This window comes from Solanum verrucosum, unplaced genomic scaffold (genome assembly GCF_900185275.1).
Source record: "Solanum verrucosum unplaced genomic scaffold, falcon-dt-bn FXZP01000229.1, whole genome shotgun sequence".
NCBI classification, from domain to species: Eukaryota; Viridiplantae; Streptophyta; class Magnoliopsida; order Solanales; family Solanaceae; genus Solanum; species Solanum verrucosum.
In genome coordinates, this window is record NW_026020011.1 from 1,790,078 (window position 1) to 1,805,857 (window position 15,780).

General features: G+C 35.8%; 1 protein-coding gene across 1 annotated transcript; it reads right to left on the reverse strand.

Moving 5' to 3' along the window:
- Window positions 1-9,159: 9,159 nt before the first annotated feature.
- Window positions 9,160-13,454, reverse strand: LOC125820447 (UDP-glucose 4-epimerase GEPI48-like). The gene is made up of 9 exons (XM_049499882.1): window positions 12,978-13,454; window positions 12,622-12,671; window positions 12,242-12,377; window positions 12,045-12,146; window positions 11,537-11,764; window positions 11,037-11,115; window positions 10,380-10,462; window positions 9,733-9,824; window positions 9,160-9,599 (listed from the first exon to the last, which is right to left on the reverse strand). Exons 1-9 carry the CDS (start codon window positions 13,158-13,160, stop codon window positions 9,506-9,508), a joined length of 1,047 nt encoding a protein of 348 aa, XP_049355839.1. The 5' UTR covers window positions 13,161-13,454; the 3' UTR covers window positions 9,160-9,505.
- Between the last annotated feature and the right edge of the window lie 2,326 nt (window positions 13,455-15,780).

Sequence of the window (15,780 nt, forward strand, 5' to 3'; positions counted from 1 at the left end):
TCCAGGATGGACCCGTTGAGGTATATTTTCCAGAAAGCAATGCCGACCGGGAAGTTGGCAAATGGCAAATGCTTTTGAGTGAGTTCGACATTGTGTATGTGACTCAAAAGGCGATAAAAGCACAAGCCCTAGCTGATCATCTTGCAGAGAATCCAGTTGATGAGGAGTATGAACCGCTCAAGACTATTTTCCTGACGAGGAAGTTTCATTTGTGGGTGAAGATATTTCTGAGGCATACCCTGGTTGGAGAGTATTCTTTGATGGGGCGGCGAATCATCAAGGGAAAGGTATCGGAGCGGTCTTAGTGTCGGAATCTGGTCAACACTACCCTATGGCGGCTAAACTCCGATTTAATGCACGAACAACATGGCGAGTATGAAGCTTGTATCCTTGGTTTGAAGATGGCCATCGACATGAATGTTCATGAGTTGTTGGTTATTGGAGATTCAGATTTGTTGATTCATCAGGTTCAAGGGGAATGGGCCGTGAAAAACCCAAAGATCACACCGTATGTGCGGTATATACAGAAGTTATGCAAGAGATTTCGCAAGATTGAGTTCAGACACACTCCAGGACACAGAATGAGTTGGCCGATGCTCTTGCCACCATCGCATCAATCATTAAGCACCCAGATACAAGTTATATTGATCCAGTGGATATAGAGGTAAAAGAACAACCTGTTCATTGTTCACACGTCGAAGAAGAACCAGATGGTTTGCCTTGGTATTTTGACATCAAGAAGTATTTAGAGGACGGGACTTATCTGAGAATGCAACGTTCAACCAGAAGAAGTCGATACGTCGTATGGCCCTCAATTTCTTCGCAAGCGGGGAAATCCTTTATAGGAGGACTCCAGATTTAGGTCTTCTCAGATGCGTTGATGCTAATGAAGCTGCAAAACTTCTGGACCAGATACATGCCGGAGTTTGTGGTACTCATATGAATGGGCTCACTTTGGCGAGGAAGATCCTCCGAGCCGGTTATTTTTGGATGACTATGGAACATGATTGTTGCAAGTTTGTGCAGAAATGTCATAAATGTCAAGTGCATGGTGATTTGATTCGGGTGCCGCCTCATGAACTCAATGCTATGAGTTCGCCTTGGCCGTTTGTAGCTTGGGGCATGGATGTCATTGGTCCAATAGAGCCAGCCGCCTCTAACGGCACAGATTCATTTTGGTTACCATTGACTACTTCACCAAGTGGGTAGAAGCAGCTTCATACAAATCGGTAACCAAGAAAGTTGTAGCTGATTTTGTTCGCAACAACCTGATATGTAGGTTTGGAGTGCCAGAATCCATCATTACTGATAATGGAGCTAATCTCAACAGTCACTTGATGAGAGAGATATGTGAACAATTCAAGATTACTTATCGGAACTCAACCGCCTATCGTCCCCAAATGAATGGAGATGTAGAAGCCGCCAACAAGAACATAAAGAAGATTCTGAGGAAAATGATTGATAATCGCAGAGGTTGGCACGAGATGTTGCCTTATGCTTTGTTGGGTTACCGAACGACTTCAGAACATCAGTTGGAGCTACTCCATATCTGCTGGTATATGGAACAGAAGCAGTTATACCTGCAGAAGTTGAAATACCTTCGTTGAGAATCATCCAAGAAGCTGAATTGGGTGATGTTGAATGGGTTCACAAGGGATTGATCAGTTAACATTAATTGACGAGAAAAGAATGGTTGCCGTTTGTCATGGTCAACTGTATCGCAGAGAATGATTCGTGCTTTTCACAAGAAAGTAAGAGCCAGGATGTTTGAAGTTGGTCAGTTGGTCCTCAAACGTATTTTCCCTCATCAGGATGAGTACAAAGGGAAATTGCACCGAATTGGCAAGGACCCTACATGGTTCGCAAAGTATTATCTGGAGGTGCCTTGGTCCTATCGGAGATGGATGGCACCGAATGGCCGAAACCGATCAACTCAGATGCAGTCAAGAGATATTATGTGTGAAGTTTATGTTTGTATCTTCTTTCATTTCCTTGTAATCGTTCTGTTTACTTGTATTCGCTTAGTTTAAATTTTTCCCCTTTTCTAATGAACTACGTCTGACCTGAATTCTCAAAAATGAGATACGTAGGCGGCCTATGTCGGCCTCGGTCATCCTTTTTATTCCCTTCTGATGTTTTTCCCTGTATTTGAACTACGTTCGACCTGAATTCTCAAGAATGATATACGTAGGCGGCCTATGTCGGCCTCGGTCAATTTCTTTGTAAAATTCCTATTTTTTGTTAATCCTCGAGAGGGGAACTACGTTTGACCTGATTCCTGCCTCAACGGGATACGTAGGCGCCACAAAGGCTCGGTCATATTTCCCATAGGATTTCTATTTCTCTTTACAATAGAAACTGAGACAGAATTTTTGAGAGGGACTCAAAAATTTTCAAAAAAGAAGATCTCTCCAACAAAGTTGAGACTGAAGTTACTCTGAGATTTGCAACTGGGACAGAATTTTTGAGAAGATCTCAAAAATTCGTGATTTGCTTACTAACAGTTCGAGATAAGTCAAGACAGTTAACTGGGATAGAAATTTTGAGGGTGGCCTCAAAATTTCAATAGGCTCATCAGCAGTTTGGAACAGCTTTGATACTTCCCAGCAAGTAACCAGACAGATCTCAAAACACCAACTCCGAATGACGTTCATTAAACTTGACGTGACATGACACTTGGCAGTGACCTTTTCTAAACATTATTTTGAAAATCTATTTTCCTTAAAAACTTTTCTTTCATGTTTCAATTATATTTGCATAAAAAAAAAATTGTCTTATCTATCAAGAAGCGGGAGATCAGAGAAATCAATCGAAGATAGCAAGACAAAGAGCAGACAACTGAAGAGATCGACACAGATCAGTTCATTTTTAAACTAATAATTTTTCTATGGATGTAGGTCTACAAGGTGCCTCAAGATCAGCATATTCTTCCATTCAATGAATATGGAGAAGTTAAAAGGGCGAAGGGCTCTCCAAAATCAACAATTTTTTTTGTGGATGCAGGAAATATCTTATGCTTCTTACACCAAGAATTGGGAATATGAGTAGCATTACTTTATTCAAATTCTCAGCAAGGCAAGGTTCATAATGAACATGCAATTATGTTCGGAGATGGGACAAATGAAAACCTTGAAGAGAGAAATATTATTATTTCCCAGCAACTAAAGATACCTGGAAGATATTTATCTGTATTATATTATCATATATGATAATATTCTTACCCCGAGGGTCATTTTTATTTATATTGTCGACTGAGACGATATCACTATCCGGAGAGTCATTTATATCGTATTGTCAAATGAGATGATACCACTACTCCAAGGGTCCTTTTTTATTTATATTGTCGACTGAGACGATATCACTATCCAGAGAGTCATTTATATCGTATTGTCAAATGAGATGATACCACTACTCCAAGGGTCTTTTTTTATTTATATTGTCGATTGAGACGATACCGCCGTCCCAGAAGATACCCAGAAGATTACATATGTTGCTCGGTGGAGCATTATCTTCTTTCAGTACCAGGGAGGCATCAAGGAAAAGATTTATGCATCGCGAGAAAAGAGATTCATGCATTGCAAGAAGAAAGAGATTCATGCATTGCAAGAGGAAAAAGATTCAAGCACTGCAAGAGGAAAAAGATTCATGCATTGCGGGAAAAAGATTCATGCATCGCGGGAAAATATTCACGCATCGCAGGAAAAGATTCATGCATCGCGAAAGAAGAGATTCATGCATTGCAAGAGAAGATTCATGCATTGCGAGGAAAAGATTCATGCATCGAGAGAAAATTCATGCATATCAAGAGAAAGAAATCATGTATTGCAAGGGAAAGAAGTCATGCATCGCGCTGGAGTTATGCATAGCAAGAGAAAGAAATCATGCATTGCAAGAGAAAGAAGTCATGCATCGCAGAGAAGTCATGCATTGCAAGGAAAAATGTCATGCATCGCGGAGAAGTCATGCATTGCAAGGAAAAATGTCATACATTACAAGAGAAGATTCACGCATCGCGAAAAAAGATCCATTCATAGCAAGAGAAAAGTCATGCATCGCGGGAAGAAGAAACCATGCATAACAAGAGGAAATCCATGCATAGCAAGAGAAAAGTCATGCATCGCGGGAAAGAGATTCGTGCATAGCAAGTGAAGGATTCATGCATTGCGGGAAAGAGAACCATGCATAGCAAGAACCGATGAGTCGAACTACAAGCAGCTTGATTCACTAGGTTGAGGGATATGTAGGCAGAACCGATGTTGAAACTCGGTTGTGCTCCAATCATTTGCTCTTAAATCTTATTCTCGAGCATTTCGGTCTCTTCATAACTCGATATCGGAATGACTTTTGAATTCTTTTAAAATCGTGCGTCAAATCGAGCATATCAAACTACAAGTGGCCTGAAATCTCATATAGCCTGAGATATGTAGGAAACCCATTTCCGAGGTTTGGCCATAATTCCTAAAGTCCGTACCAAATTACTTTTCCAGAAGATGGAGATGTGGTCGGTCAAAATTGGATTAGTCAATTTCATTTTCCTCGAATTTCTTGCATCAATCCAAGTAAAATGAGGGACAGTTGTTGACACTCAATTTTGACCCTCCCCCGGTAGAAATTAATTTTTGAGCTTCTTAGATTTCAAATGATTTAGAATATTCAGTTTTTAAATCTTCTTTATACTGTTAAATAAATCTTATTTAAATCTTTACATTCAATCACATAGAATTTATGAGGAAATTAATTATACAAAGGAAGAAAAAATATCAAACATCGTAAAGAAGGTTTTGTGGGGGGTAAATGATGAAATTAAGGTTTATATGAAATAATGTACAAATTTTTATGTGGAGTTTAACTGTTCTAATTTTCCAACCAAACCTTCGTTTGATTACCGTGATGTTCTGTGTTTTATTGCATTTTTTATTATTTTATTTTATTTTATTTTATCATTATAAGTAATATCCACTTGATGCTTTTTTTTTTCTCATAATTTATAATACATGTGTAAATTAGAATGAATTTATATATTAATTTATATAAGTTATAGTGTGAAAGAAGAAACATAGAATATTAGTAATGTATAAATTAAACACCTAGAGAAAGGATTAACCTTCATAATAATAAAAACACATACTATTATTTTGCTTAAATGTAAACATATGATTTAAACCATATCTCATGTACTAGTTTGTCTCAACGTTATAATCATGCATTACTAAATTTTGTATTATACTTTCTGTATTCCCCATTGTTGAAACCCCAATTTTGACCCTCCTCGATAATCATTAATTTTTGAGTTTCTTAAAATTCCAAACGAGTTGAAATAATTGACTTTATAAAATTCAAAATATTTTTCAAGTTAGTTTAAAGTAATTTCGTTATTTTTACAATTTTTTGAATAATATGCTTGTTTTACATAATTATGTATATATTAATTAGTATATTTTATGAATATTTGAAAATAGTCTCAAAAAGATTTGTTTTAATTAAATATTTGGTTAATCAATTTTGGTTATATAATGGTTTATATTTTAAAATATTAGCTTGTAATTAAGTTAATTATTTTATCTCGTTAAGATCAAGAAGCTCGTGAATTAATTCTATTAATTCATCCTATTTAAACTCTAGTCGAATTCACTAAATTAACTCAAGTCGGCTAACTTCTTAATTTCCCTTGGCCATTATTGCAATTTATGTGGCCATTACAAATCTTACCAATTTTCTCTCCTCACCTTAAACCTTTTTTTTTTTTTTTTTAGATCAATTTATGCCAAATTTTGGGCCCTCCTTCAGTAGCAGCGTTTCAGCAGCACAGTCCAATTCCCAGCCCACCTCAATTGTCCCCATCAGCATATTACAACAATAGCAACCCGACCCAGCCCACTCCAATACTTCTTTTCCTTTATTCCAAAGAGGAACCCAGAGACAACGTACCATTCCCAGAAAACGACAACAATTCCAGCTTTCATAATGTTAAACACCAGAGCAACCAAATGACGGAAGGACATCACATAGACTGTGTGAGCAGCTAGCACGAGCTTTTCCCCTTTTTTCCTCTTCCGGAATGAGACATTTTTTTGGAGAAAAAGTTGTATCCCCTAAATGGTGAAAGGATTTTTTTGATTTCGAATTTCAAATGGCAAAATTCCATCTGGATTTCCCCCCTTTTTCTACCCTAATTTCCTTGTATAAAAACTCTCTTTGCATTTAGTCTTAAGGGGGGGGGTTTTTATTTTTTCGGAGTGAAATTCTTAGATTTTTCTGAACCAAGTTAGGAAGTTGAAAAGGAGGAGTTTCTTGAGCAATTAAATTTTTACACTTGAGAAAATTTAAATACAATCCTCTAAGCTTAAGTTCTTGAAAAGGTGTTTGCTTGCAGTGGGTTCGGACATTCTAATTCGTGGTTTGAGTTTTGAAGTTCTCGGATCCTCTTTTGGTGTGAAGTCGCCCCTGCTCGTTTTCCGCCTCAGTCGCTGCCCTTAAGAAGGTGACACTCCTTCCCTTTCAGCGTTCTCCTCACATCTGCTCCTATGTCGATTCGATATTTTTCGATGTCGGAAAAGCTTGTTATGTGGCTATTTGTTATTAATTATTGCCGGTTTGTTAAATGCTTCAACGTGATATATCTGTCCTATGTGACTCCATTATATGATCGGGTCGAAGCTTTATAGATGCACATCTTATATTTATATTCCTCTGTTAATCTTGGTTTGCCTTCATCGGTTATGAATCTGTAGTAGTTGAGAAATGTTTGCAATTTTAAGCTTCTAAAACGGCTTTCTATTCCTTTGATCTCGTCTTTAATGTCGAACCCCCCTAGCTTCCTATTTCATAAATGACTTGTGTGAAATTTTGATGTTGTGATGGCTAATTTGCCTATGTTAATACTATTTTCCAATTGTTAAAACAACCCTTTTTCCTCCGTATGATTTAAAAATGGCATTATCTTGGGTGTGACATGCATTTGGCATAGTTTGTCATTGTGTTAAATAATATTGCTCAAAAAAGTGACCTTTCCAGTGAATATCTTGTCTATTTATGCCTATTTGAGCTTTTGCTTGACGTGCTTGATTCAATAATTGAATAATGATGTTATCGTGTTTGGTTATTTGGATATAGCAATATTGTCTCCCTACGCAAAAAATAATTTTGGGTCAAAGTAGTGTTGATCGATTACTCACTCGGACACATCCTTGTTTGGTATATATTCACGTGGAATGTGTTTATTCATGGGTTTAAATAGAAAAAAATTGTCCTTAGTTGCTCCCTGCTCAACTGACTATAAACAAATGTGTGTATTTGGGAAGGGTTGAATTGTTTCTTTCGAATCTGCTTCTATTTATCCTTTTGTTATTTTTACTTTTTTTTTAAAATTTTATTTTGTTGTCCATATGCCTATGTTGCCAGCTACTATATTGATTTTGTCGGTTTCCAATGATCAATGTGGTTACTTCATCAAAGTTTTTTTAATGCTCAACATTACTCGGCATGAAATACTTTAATAGGGTTAAGTGTCTTAAATTAGTTTAGTCTTGTTATCAACTTGGATAATATTTTAACTCCTTATTTCTCCTTTGTTTGCATGTAAAATCTGCCCGAGTTCGCCATGAACTCCTATTTTCCTCTCCTCATATTTCGAGAGAGCCCTAAAGGCTCAAACCCTTTCCCTCAAGTCAGCCCGCCACAAAAATCGAAGAATAGGTTTCCTAAAACCGACGTACAGGTCCCGGAGTCGAGGAAAATATTGGAGCAAATTAGAGAATTGAAAGATTGGGCCAAAGGCCCACTTTTAATTCCAAAATTTGTATTTTGTTATCTATTGGGGCCTAAGCCCATTTAGTTGCTATTCTTATTTTGTTAGAAGCTTAAGACAGGTGAAAAATTGGGCCTAAAACCCAAAGAAAAAATAATAATATTTCTTTAACGTTAGTATAGGACAGGTGCAGGTGGCTCAAATGGGCCGAAGGCCCAATATGAAAATGGGCCCAAGTGCCGGCCCAGGCGGACAGGAAAACCGGATTTGGGCCCAAGTTCCTTTCTTTTTTTTTTTTTTTTATTATATTTGTTCACTCGTTATTATTTGCTATTAATCTTAAGGTTTTAAAAAGAATTCAAATCCCCAAAAGACACCCATTTTTTTAAAACTAAATTGTTCATCTCTACTTAACGTAAAAGAAAATAAATAAATAAATTCACAAAATATTTCACTTAGATAATATTTCAATATTTCCCCTTTTCCCTTAAAAAATAGTTCTAACTATAAACTAATTCAATTTTTGCAAAGTTAAGCTAAGTTAAAATTATTTTAGCCAAATAAATTAATTGTCGGATAACCGCATTAGCGGATATTCTAGGTGCTTTAAAAACCTTCCTAGAATATTAATAAGAACCTCGAACCTTTTTTTAAGTTTTCATTAGATTCCTGTTTTAGTCTTTTTGAAAACAATAGTTTCCTTGATTTTTCTTAAAAATTAAGTGGCGACTCTTAAACCAGTCAAAATATATTTTCCAAATAAAACATCATATACAAGGAATTGATGAAACATGAGCCAATATAAAAGAATAGATCTCAATATATTGGCTATTATTTTTAGAAAAATTAAGTGATTACACGGCTTAAGATAACATAATCTCTAAAAATTCCTACAATTTGAATTAATTACAACAATTCATTTTTTTTCCTTCTCTCTTTTAACATTTAGATACATCACTCCACCTCTATCAAATACATTATAACTTTGTTTATGTACAATATATCTAGTACAAATATTATTATTGATACATAACTCTAATTATTTCAAACCTAAATCAGTATGAATATAATTTATAATAATATATCTGATACATAACTCATGTATCGTATCGGACGTCTACAAGTTTTGAAACACCCGAAATTATTGTAATTTGAAAAACTTTTGAAATATGAGGTAATTAACGTCTAAATTGTTGGAGTTTCTATACTTCACATTTTTGGGTGTCCCACAAAAAGGTGATCACTGGTGACAGATAACATACCACAATTGCACATGGGGTTTATAAGATAATCTAATCACAGTGAGTTGTAGACATGTTCATACACTTTCCAGCTACTAAATAAAAGACATAAAAAGCCATCACATTGATTCTTCTTAACAGGTTTTACAGTGAACCAACATAGAATAATCAAAAGCATAAATAATGTAATTAGAATCTTTAAACAATATGATTGTACTGCTGCTAGTTACAAAGAATAAAAGAACGAATAAAATGTCACTATAGGTTTCAGCTAAATGAGCTATTATTCATCAACTATCCCTTTTTCTTCACGACGGAAAACATTCCACTCGCTTCAGAACTCCAGTTAGAAAAATATAAATATTCCGACCATTCTATGATCCTAGTAATATACGCGGAATCCTTACCCCAGAAAGAAAAGATTGATGGTCTACACGTTGGTGATTAGCAGTCGAACCAACAGGTGGAATGATGAGACCATTAAAAAACATGCAGTTAAAAGGAGCATACTGAACTATCACTTTGATTCCTTCGATCCTTCATAGCCGTAGGGGTTTTTACTGGCCCAGTTCCACTGATCCCGGCACATATCTTCAATGCCATATTTAGCCCTGAAATATAAGCCAGACATTTAGTAGATCAGTATATGTCATAGAGAAATGAGAGGCAGGAAAGTTCTTAAGTAATTAGATTGATTAGCAACCAGACAATTGAAAAAGTGATATATTTGTAATTATCACTTACCTCCAATTCAATTCTCGTTCTGCTTTCTCTGTTGCTGCGTATACAATTTCAGCATCCCCAGGTCTTCGACCAGATATCACCAGTGGAATTTTCTAGTAAAGCAGAAGAAGAAGTACTTAGTGCACCAGGAATACTAATTAGTGTTACAATTACAATTAGTCTGTTCCATTGTTAGCAAAGTCTTTTCGCAGAAAGTGACAGGTCAGAAATATACAGTGAGGAGATTAAAGAGAGCTGGAATTATGTGTGAACCAAAGGGAGCCTTTCAGATTATAAGAGACGTATCAGATGTCCTCTCAGATGAGAAGAACTGGAAAGCAACTCTAGTACTCATTCGTATGTGCAGGCATACGTCTCTCAGATCAGAAAATCAAACAACAAGCATTCCACTAAAGAGGCTTAACTTTAAAAACTTTTCAATATGCACCATGCCAATCTATTTCATTATAATTCGATCTCAGAAAAGAATCAGGCTCACTATTATTATAATTAGCAATAAAAATAATAGGGCCTTCTATTTACATAACAAGCAAAGGCTCTTGCTCGAATGTGTCATATGTCTCTCTCTTTCCATTTATAAAAAGTTAAACTCACTGAACTGGACGTTTCCACAGAGACACCCAAGGATGAATGTAAAAGTAAACTACCTTTCCTGATGCCTTCTCAAATGCTGCCACCACTTCCAAGACTGATGATCCTTTCCCAGTTCCCAGGTTGTAAACTTCACAACCTGAAATGTTAAAGCAAAATCATAGGTAGAATCAACATCAAGCAGAGAGAACTTCTACCCCTACACTTACTTAGATAGGTCATGATCACTTTATCATCCAACAAGAATAGAAGTGTCTTTAAAGACATCCAAATGATGTAGCTCCAGAAATGCAAAGACAAGCCACTCTAGAACTAACATGATTTAGTTAAACAGAAACATCCTAGAAGAAGAATATGATCACACCATGATCAAAACTTGTTGCTTACAACAACAACATACCCCGTGTAATACCAAAACTTGATGCTTCTAACATAACAATATTTGTCTGGGGATATTAGTGACACTGTCATGTTTAACCATGTCTAGAGAACACAAGGAGTAAAAGCGACATAGAAAATTACAACTTTGTGCTTTCACCAATGTAAGAACAAGAATCCAACAGCAGAATTGAAAAATATATTTCAGGGAAAACAGTCTTCAAGAAAGAAAAGTTCGAGAGCCTTGTGGTAATGGATTCTGAAGCTGCTGGGAAAATTAGCACCAGATAACTTAAACAGAGAAGTAACAATCATAAGAAGTAGCAAGTACTCACCTGTCGAAGGATCAAACAACTTCCGCAAGGCAGCAATATGGCCATCCGCTAAATCAACAACATGAATGTAATCACGTACCTGAAAATATCAGCAAATGATCACTCACATGTTCAGGCAAAAGACAACCACATTTTCTTCCTATTAGTTTAACTAGAGAACTCTTGGTGCACCTCGATTTGATGTTTTTTTCCAACAAGCTAACTAATGGTTGAGTAAGAAAGAAAGTTTCCATCCTTTTTCTATTTTTGTTCCAAGGTACGTGGGTGAGAAAGAGCAGGAAAATAATAAGATGACAATGAGTCCACATTCATTTGGATTCATAGTTTCATGTAGCTAGACAGAGATTTCTAAATTTGAGTGAGCTAATTTTGTCATAATCTAGAACACTGATAACAAACAACTGACAGTCAAAAATTTTTGTCTCATAATAGTCTTATCAGAAGTTAAAACATTAATAATAATCACTAAGTGTTGGCTAATGAAAGTTTGGCGGCCATACCGCAGTGCCATCCTTTGTTGGATAATCAGTTCCATAAACTGTCAGTGCTGGTCTCCTGCCAACAGCAACTTGTTGAACAAAGGGCATGAGGTTGTTTGGAATTCCACGTGGATCATCACCAATACAGCCACTTGGATGTGCACCAATAGGATTGAAGTACCGCAACAATATGACTTTCCATTGAGAGTCAGAATGGTAGACATCTCGGCAAATATCTTCAGCGAAGAGCTGAAAAATAAGTCTATTTAGCTTTTAAGTATAAACACACAGCATACACATAACCAGAATTCTGGTTATTCAGGAAAAGAGAGAACACAAACACCCCCCACGCCCCACCCTCCTTTAAAAGAAAAGGACAAGGGAAGGTCTAAGACTTGGCTGCTCAGCAGCCTCAATATAGAGGGGCAGTCAATGAGATACCCTTTTTAGATTTTAGAATCATAGATATCCGCTTCATTAAACCAGCTGAGCACTGAAATAACCAGACAAGACAACTCAAAAAAGATACCTTTGTCCTTCCATAAGGATTTGCAGCACTTATGGGAGATTCCTCAGTACAAGGAACCTCTTTTGGCCAACCATAGACAGTAGATGATGATGAGAACACAAGCTGAATAGTTGAAGACATAAAACCAGTAAATATAACAAGTTGCAACAAAGAAAAGATGTATTATTAAGATAAGCAAAAGAGTAGAGAAGAAATACATTTTTGCATCCACGCGTTGCCATGACTTCCAGCAGGGTAATTGTCCCTGTAATATTGTTGTTATAGTACATCAAAGGTTTCTGAACACTTTCACCCACTGCTTTTAGTCCAGCAAAATGTATAACAGCATCAAACCTGCATTACATATGAAATAGATGCTGAACTAAAGAAATAAAGTAAAGCAAGGGAGCCAATACCCAAATATAAACATTACAACATCATATTGGAAAATGCCAGACAAGACCAAATTTTCCAATAAACAGTGCATAATTCATCATGATTATCAGTTTTTCAGCATACTGCACTGTGGATAAAATAACATGGGCTAGAATAACAACAGAACAGTAATCAATAAAGAAGAAGGTTGTACAGAACTTACTTGTTAGACTCGAAAAGCTTCTCAACTGCAGGCTTATCACGCAGATCAATCTGACGTTCAAAACAACAAATACCATAGAAATCAGGAACAGAAATACAGCAAATGAAACAACAATCAAAAGCTTGACACTACAAAACACTCTACAAACATATCACAGAGAAGAAAAGTACCAAATCCTACAGATATCTGAATTCAAAAGTTCACATCGAAAAAAAACTAAAAATCACGATAGACCCAAATCACCACCCATTATAAGAACACAGATGCAACAATTTCCAACCCAATCTTTACATCCAGATATACCCGACTCCACATATTCAATAAAATCACCGATTCAAAAGAGTAAAAGAACCCACATTGTAAAACAAAAGGTTAGACCCAAATCGACCCGCAAGTTCCTGAACCCTTTTGATTGCAATTGCAGATGAATTATCCAAATTATCAACCACCACTGTCAAATAACCACCCAACAGCAACTGTAACACCGTGTGACTCCCAATATACCCAGCTCCACCAGTCACCAATATATTCTTCGACATTGATCCAAATCACAATTAAAAAAAAACCAAAAATTCAAGAAAAAGAGGTTCGATTTGAGGTTAGAGAATGAAAATCTGATGTTTTCGGACTTGAAACAGAGTCCAAAGTCTACTTTATATAACGATGATTTGTGAGAATAATAATGATGTCAGCTCTTCTCTGTCATTGGGTGTAAAGAATACAAATCAAAGAATAGTTTTAAGGAAGAAAAAAATGGCCATGTGGGAAGGAAGTTTCATCACGTCGGCAGTCTGTCAGGAAAAAAAAATGTTTTGCATCGGCGGCTGTTTATACTACAGAGTTACTCCTCCCTCATTATTACAGTAGGTAATGGAAATGAAAACACACCATTAGGGGTAGTTTCGATGCGGATTAGAGTTACGCACTTATTAATTATAATTATTTAGTTACTAATTTTTGAGAACGTGGTTGCACATTTGTCTCTTGTAATTACTATAAGATTTGTATATACTTAAAAGAAAATTAATTTTAGAATAGAAAATATATGTGTATTGCATGCTACTTAGTAATATTTGTAAATAATTTAAATACAATTACATTATGTATAAATAGTTATTCATAAAATTATGTAATCAAAAGAGAAGGAGTGTAACACCAAATTAAAGCTTAACATCAAATGGACAATCTGTCAATCATATCAAATAGTTTTAAAAATTGTAAATTTCACATGAATTATGAATTGTGAAGATCTCGCATAATGTTTGAACCATGAAAAATTAATAAAGTAGCCCTAATACATAGTAACTCTTGAACGGTATGCTTACATGTATTATTTTTTCCTTCGCTTTGATTGCGAAATTCATCTATTTAGGCAATCATCCACTTACATAATAATTAACCTACCGATCTTGCATGTGTTGCACCAAACATGGTTACTAATACATGGTCTTACTAAGTTATGAATTCATGGGAAACACATAGCCCTAATTTCGTCTTTTATCAATTCAAAACACGTGAAATTAAATTGTTACTTTGTTACTTTCTACTTGTGACGATATTAAAACTACTTCTGATTGCACGACCCCTTCCCTCCTTTACAAAAATAATCTAACTAAGAGCACAATAATAGCAATTGAACTAAGGCTAAATCATATTTCTCATAGGTTCGATCCTAATCTTTGTTAGGTTCTATATTTGAGCTACAACCACTTTATACTTCTTTTGAGAGAGGTAATTTAAGTGTATCAAGGCTCAGAAAGGGTAACATGTTATTTAAGAAAAGCAGCCTTCGGGCTTTGCCTGCCCTTTCTAATAAAACATTTCGGCTCGGCCCGGGAAAGCGCTGGCAACAACTGAAAGGAAGGGGTCCATGTAGCTACTGTGTCCGCCCCCTTCTTAGTCAATGGGGCACAGCAGGTTCGACATCTACTACAAAAAAGAGAATCCACTTCAGATAACCACGTCTTTGCTAGGCAGCGTGTGGAATGGCCGAGAGCAGACCTGACAGATGCGCGAATTGCACTGGTCATTGTGTGGAATGCCCTCTAAGCTAGTCAGTCAATGGAGGGACCGGGGCGCTAGGTATTTTCTTTCTTCTGGCCGTAGGTGTGATCAATGCCATTGAGGTCGACAACTTGAAAAAGAAAAAAAGAGTTCAACCGTTCCCTGACTTTGAAGGGCCATTATTGAGTCAAGCAACCGAAACCGAGCAAAGAAGTCACATAAAAAATTGGCAAGTTTATTCAATCGGAGGAATTCAATCCAAATGGATGATATATTTATTAAGAGTATACATAAGTGTGTTTGTATCCTATTTTAATGCTAAAATTTTGTAATGATTCCATTGTGAAATTACAATAACAATGGGTAATGAGCATATTAATTTTTATACAATAATAATTTAAGAAGAGAAAATCCCAAGAGCAATTCCTACTAGGAGTGGCTATCTAAAATAATACATGATAATGCTCAAATTACCCTCAAAACAAATTAAAAGAGTAAGCGATTGTTAGGAATAAAAACATCTAACAAAAAACAATTGTCGACAGTTGAAAAGACAAAAAATTATAAGCTACTAGTTTGAATTTACACTTAATAATACACAATTATCAATAAAATTTATTTTGGTAACAAAATTAAGATTTGGGAAAAGATCTATCCAAGCAAAGGATAGTTGAAAATTACAAAATTCAAAACCCAATACTCATTCAACATCCATTGCAATCTCAACACATGTAGGCTAGGTCACCTAAAACAACACAAGTATTCTTTCGATGTCATTGTGCTATATCATGAAATCTCTTTTCGGTCTCAATTATGTAATTCAACAAAACAACCTAATAACTTAATTTAAACTTCTTTTTCGAGCAAGTCTTGCATTCAACAATGAAAACATAAATCTCTCTTTCAAGCAAACTCAAGATTGAAGACTAATATGTGATTATTAATCTAATTCTCCACTTCACGAATTCTCTTTCGAGTAACCCATAAAGATCGAAATCTAGATCTAAGCGTGCACTCTCAAATCGTAAATTCAAACTTGAAAATTATACTAAATCCATTTTATGAATACCAAGCATGGAATCAAATACAAAAGCAATACAATGAGAAATCAAAGACCCAAAGGAATATCTAGTTCTAGTTTAAAACTTCAATCTC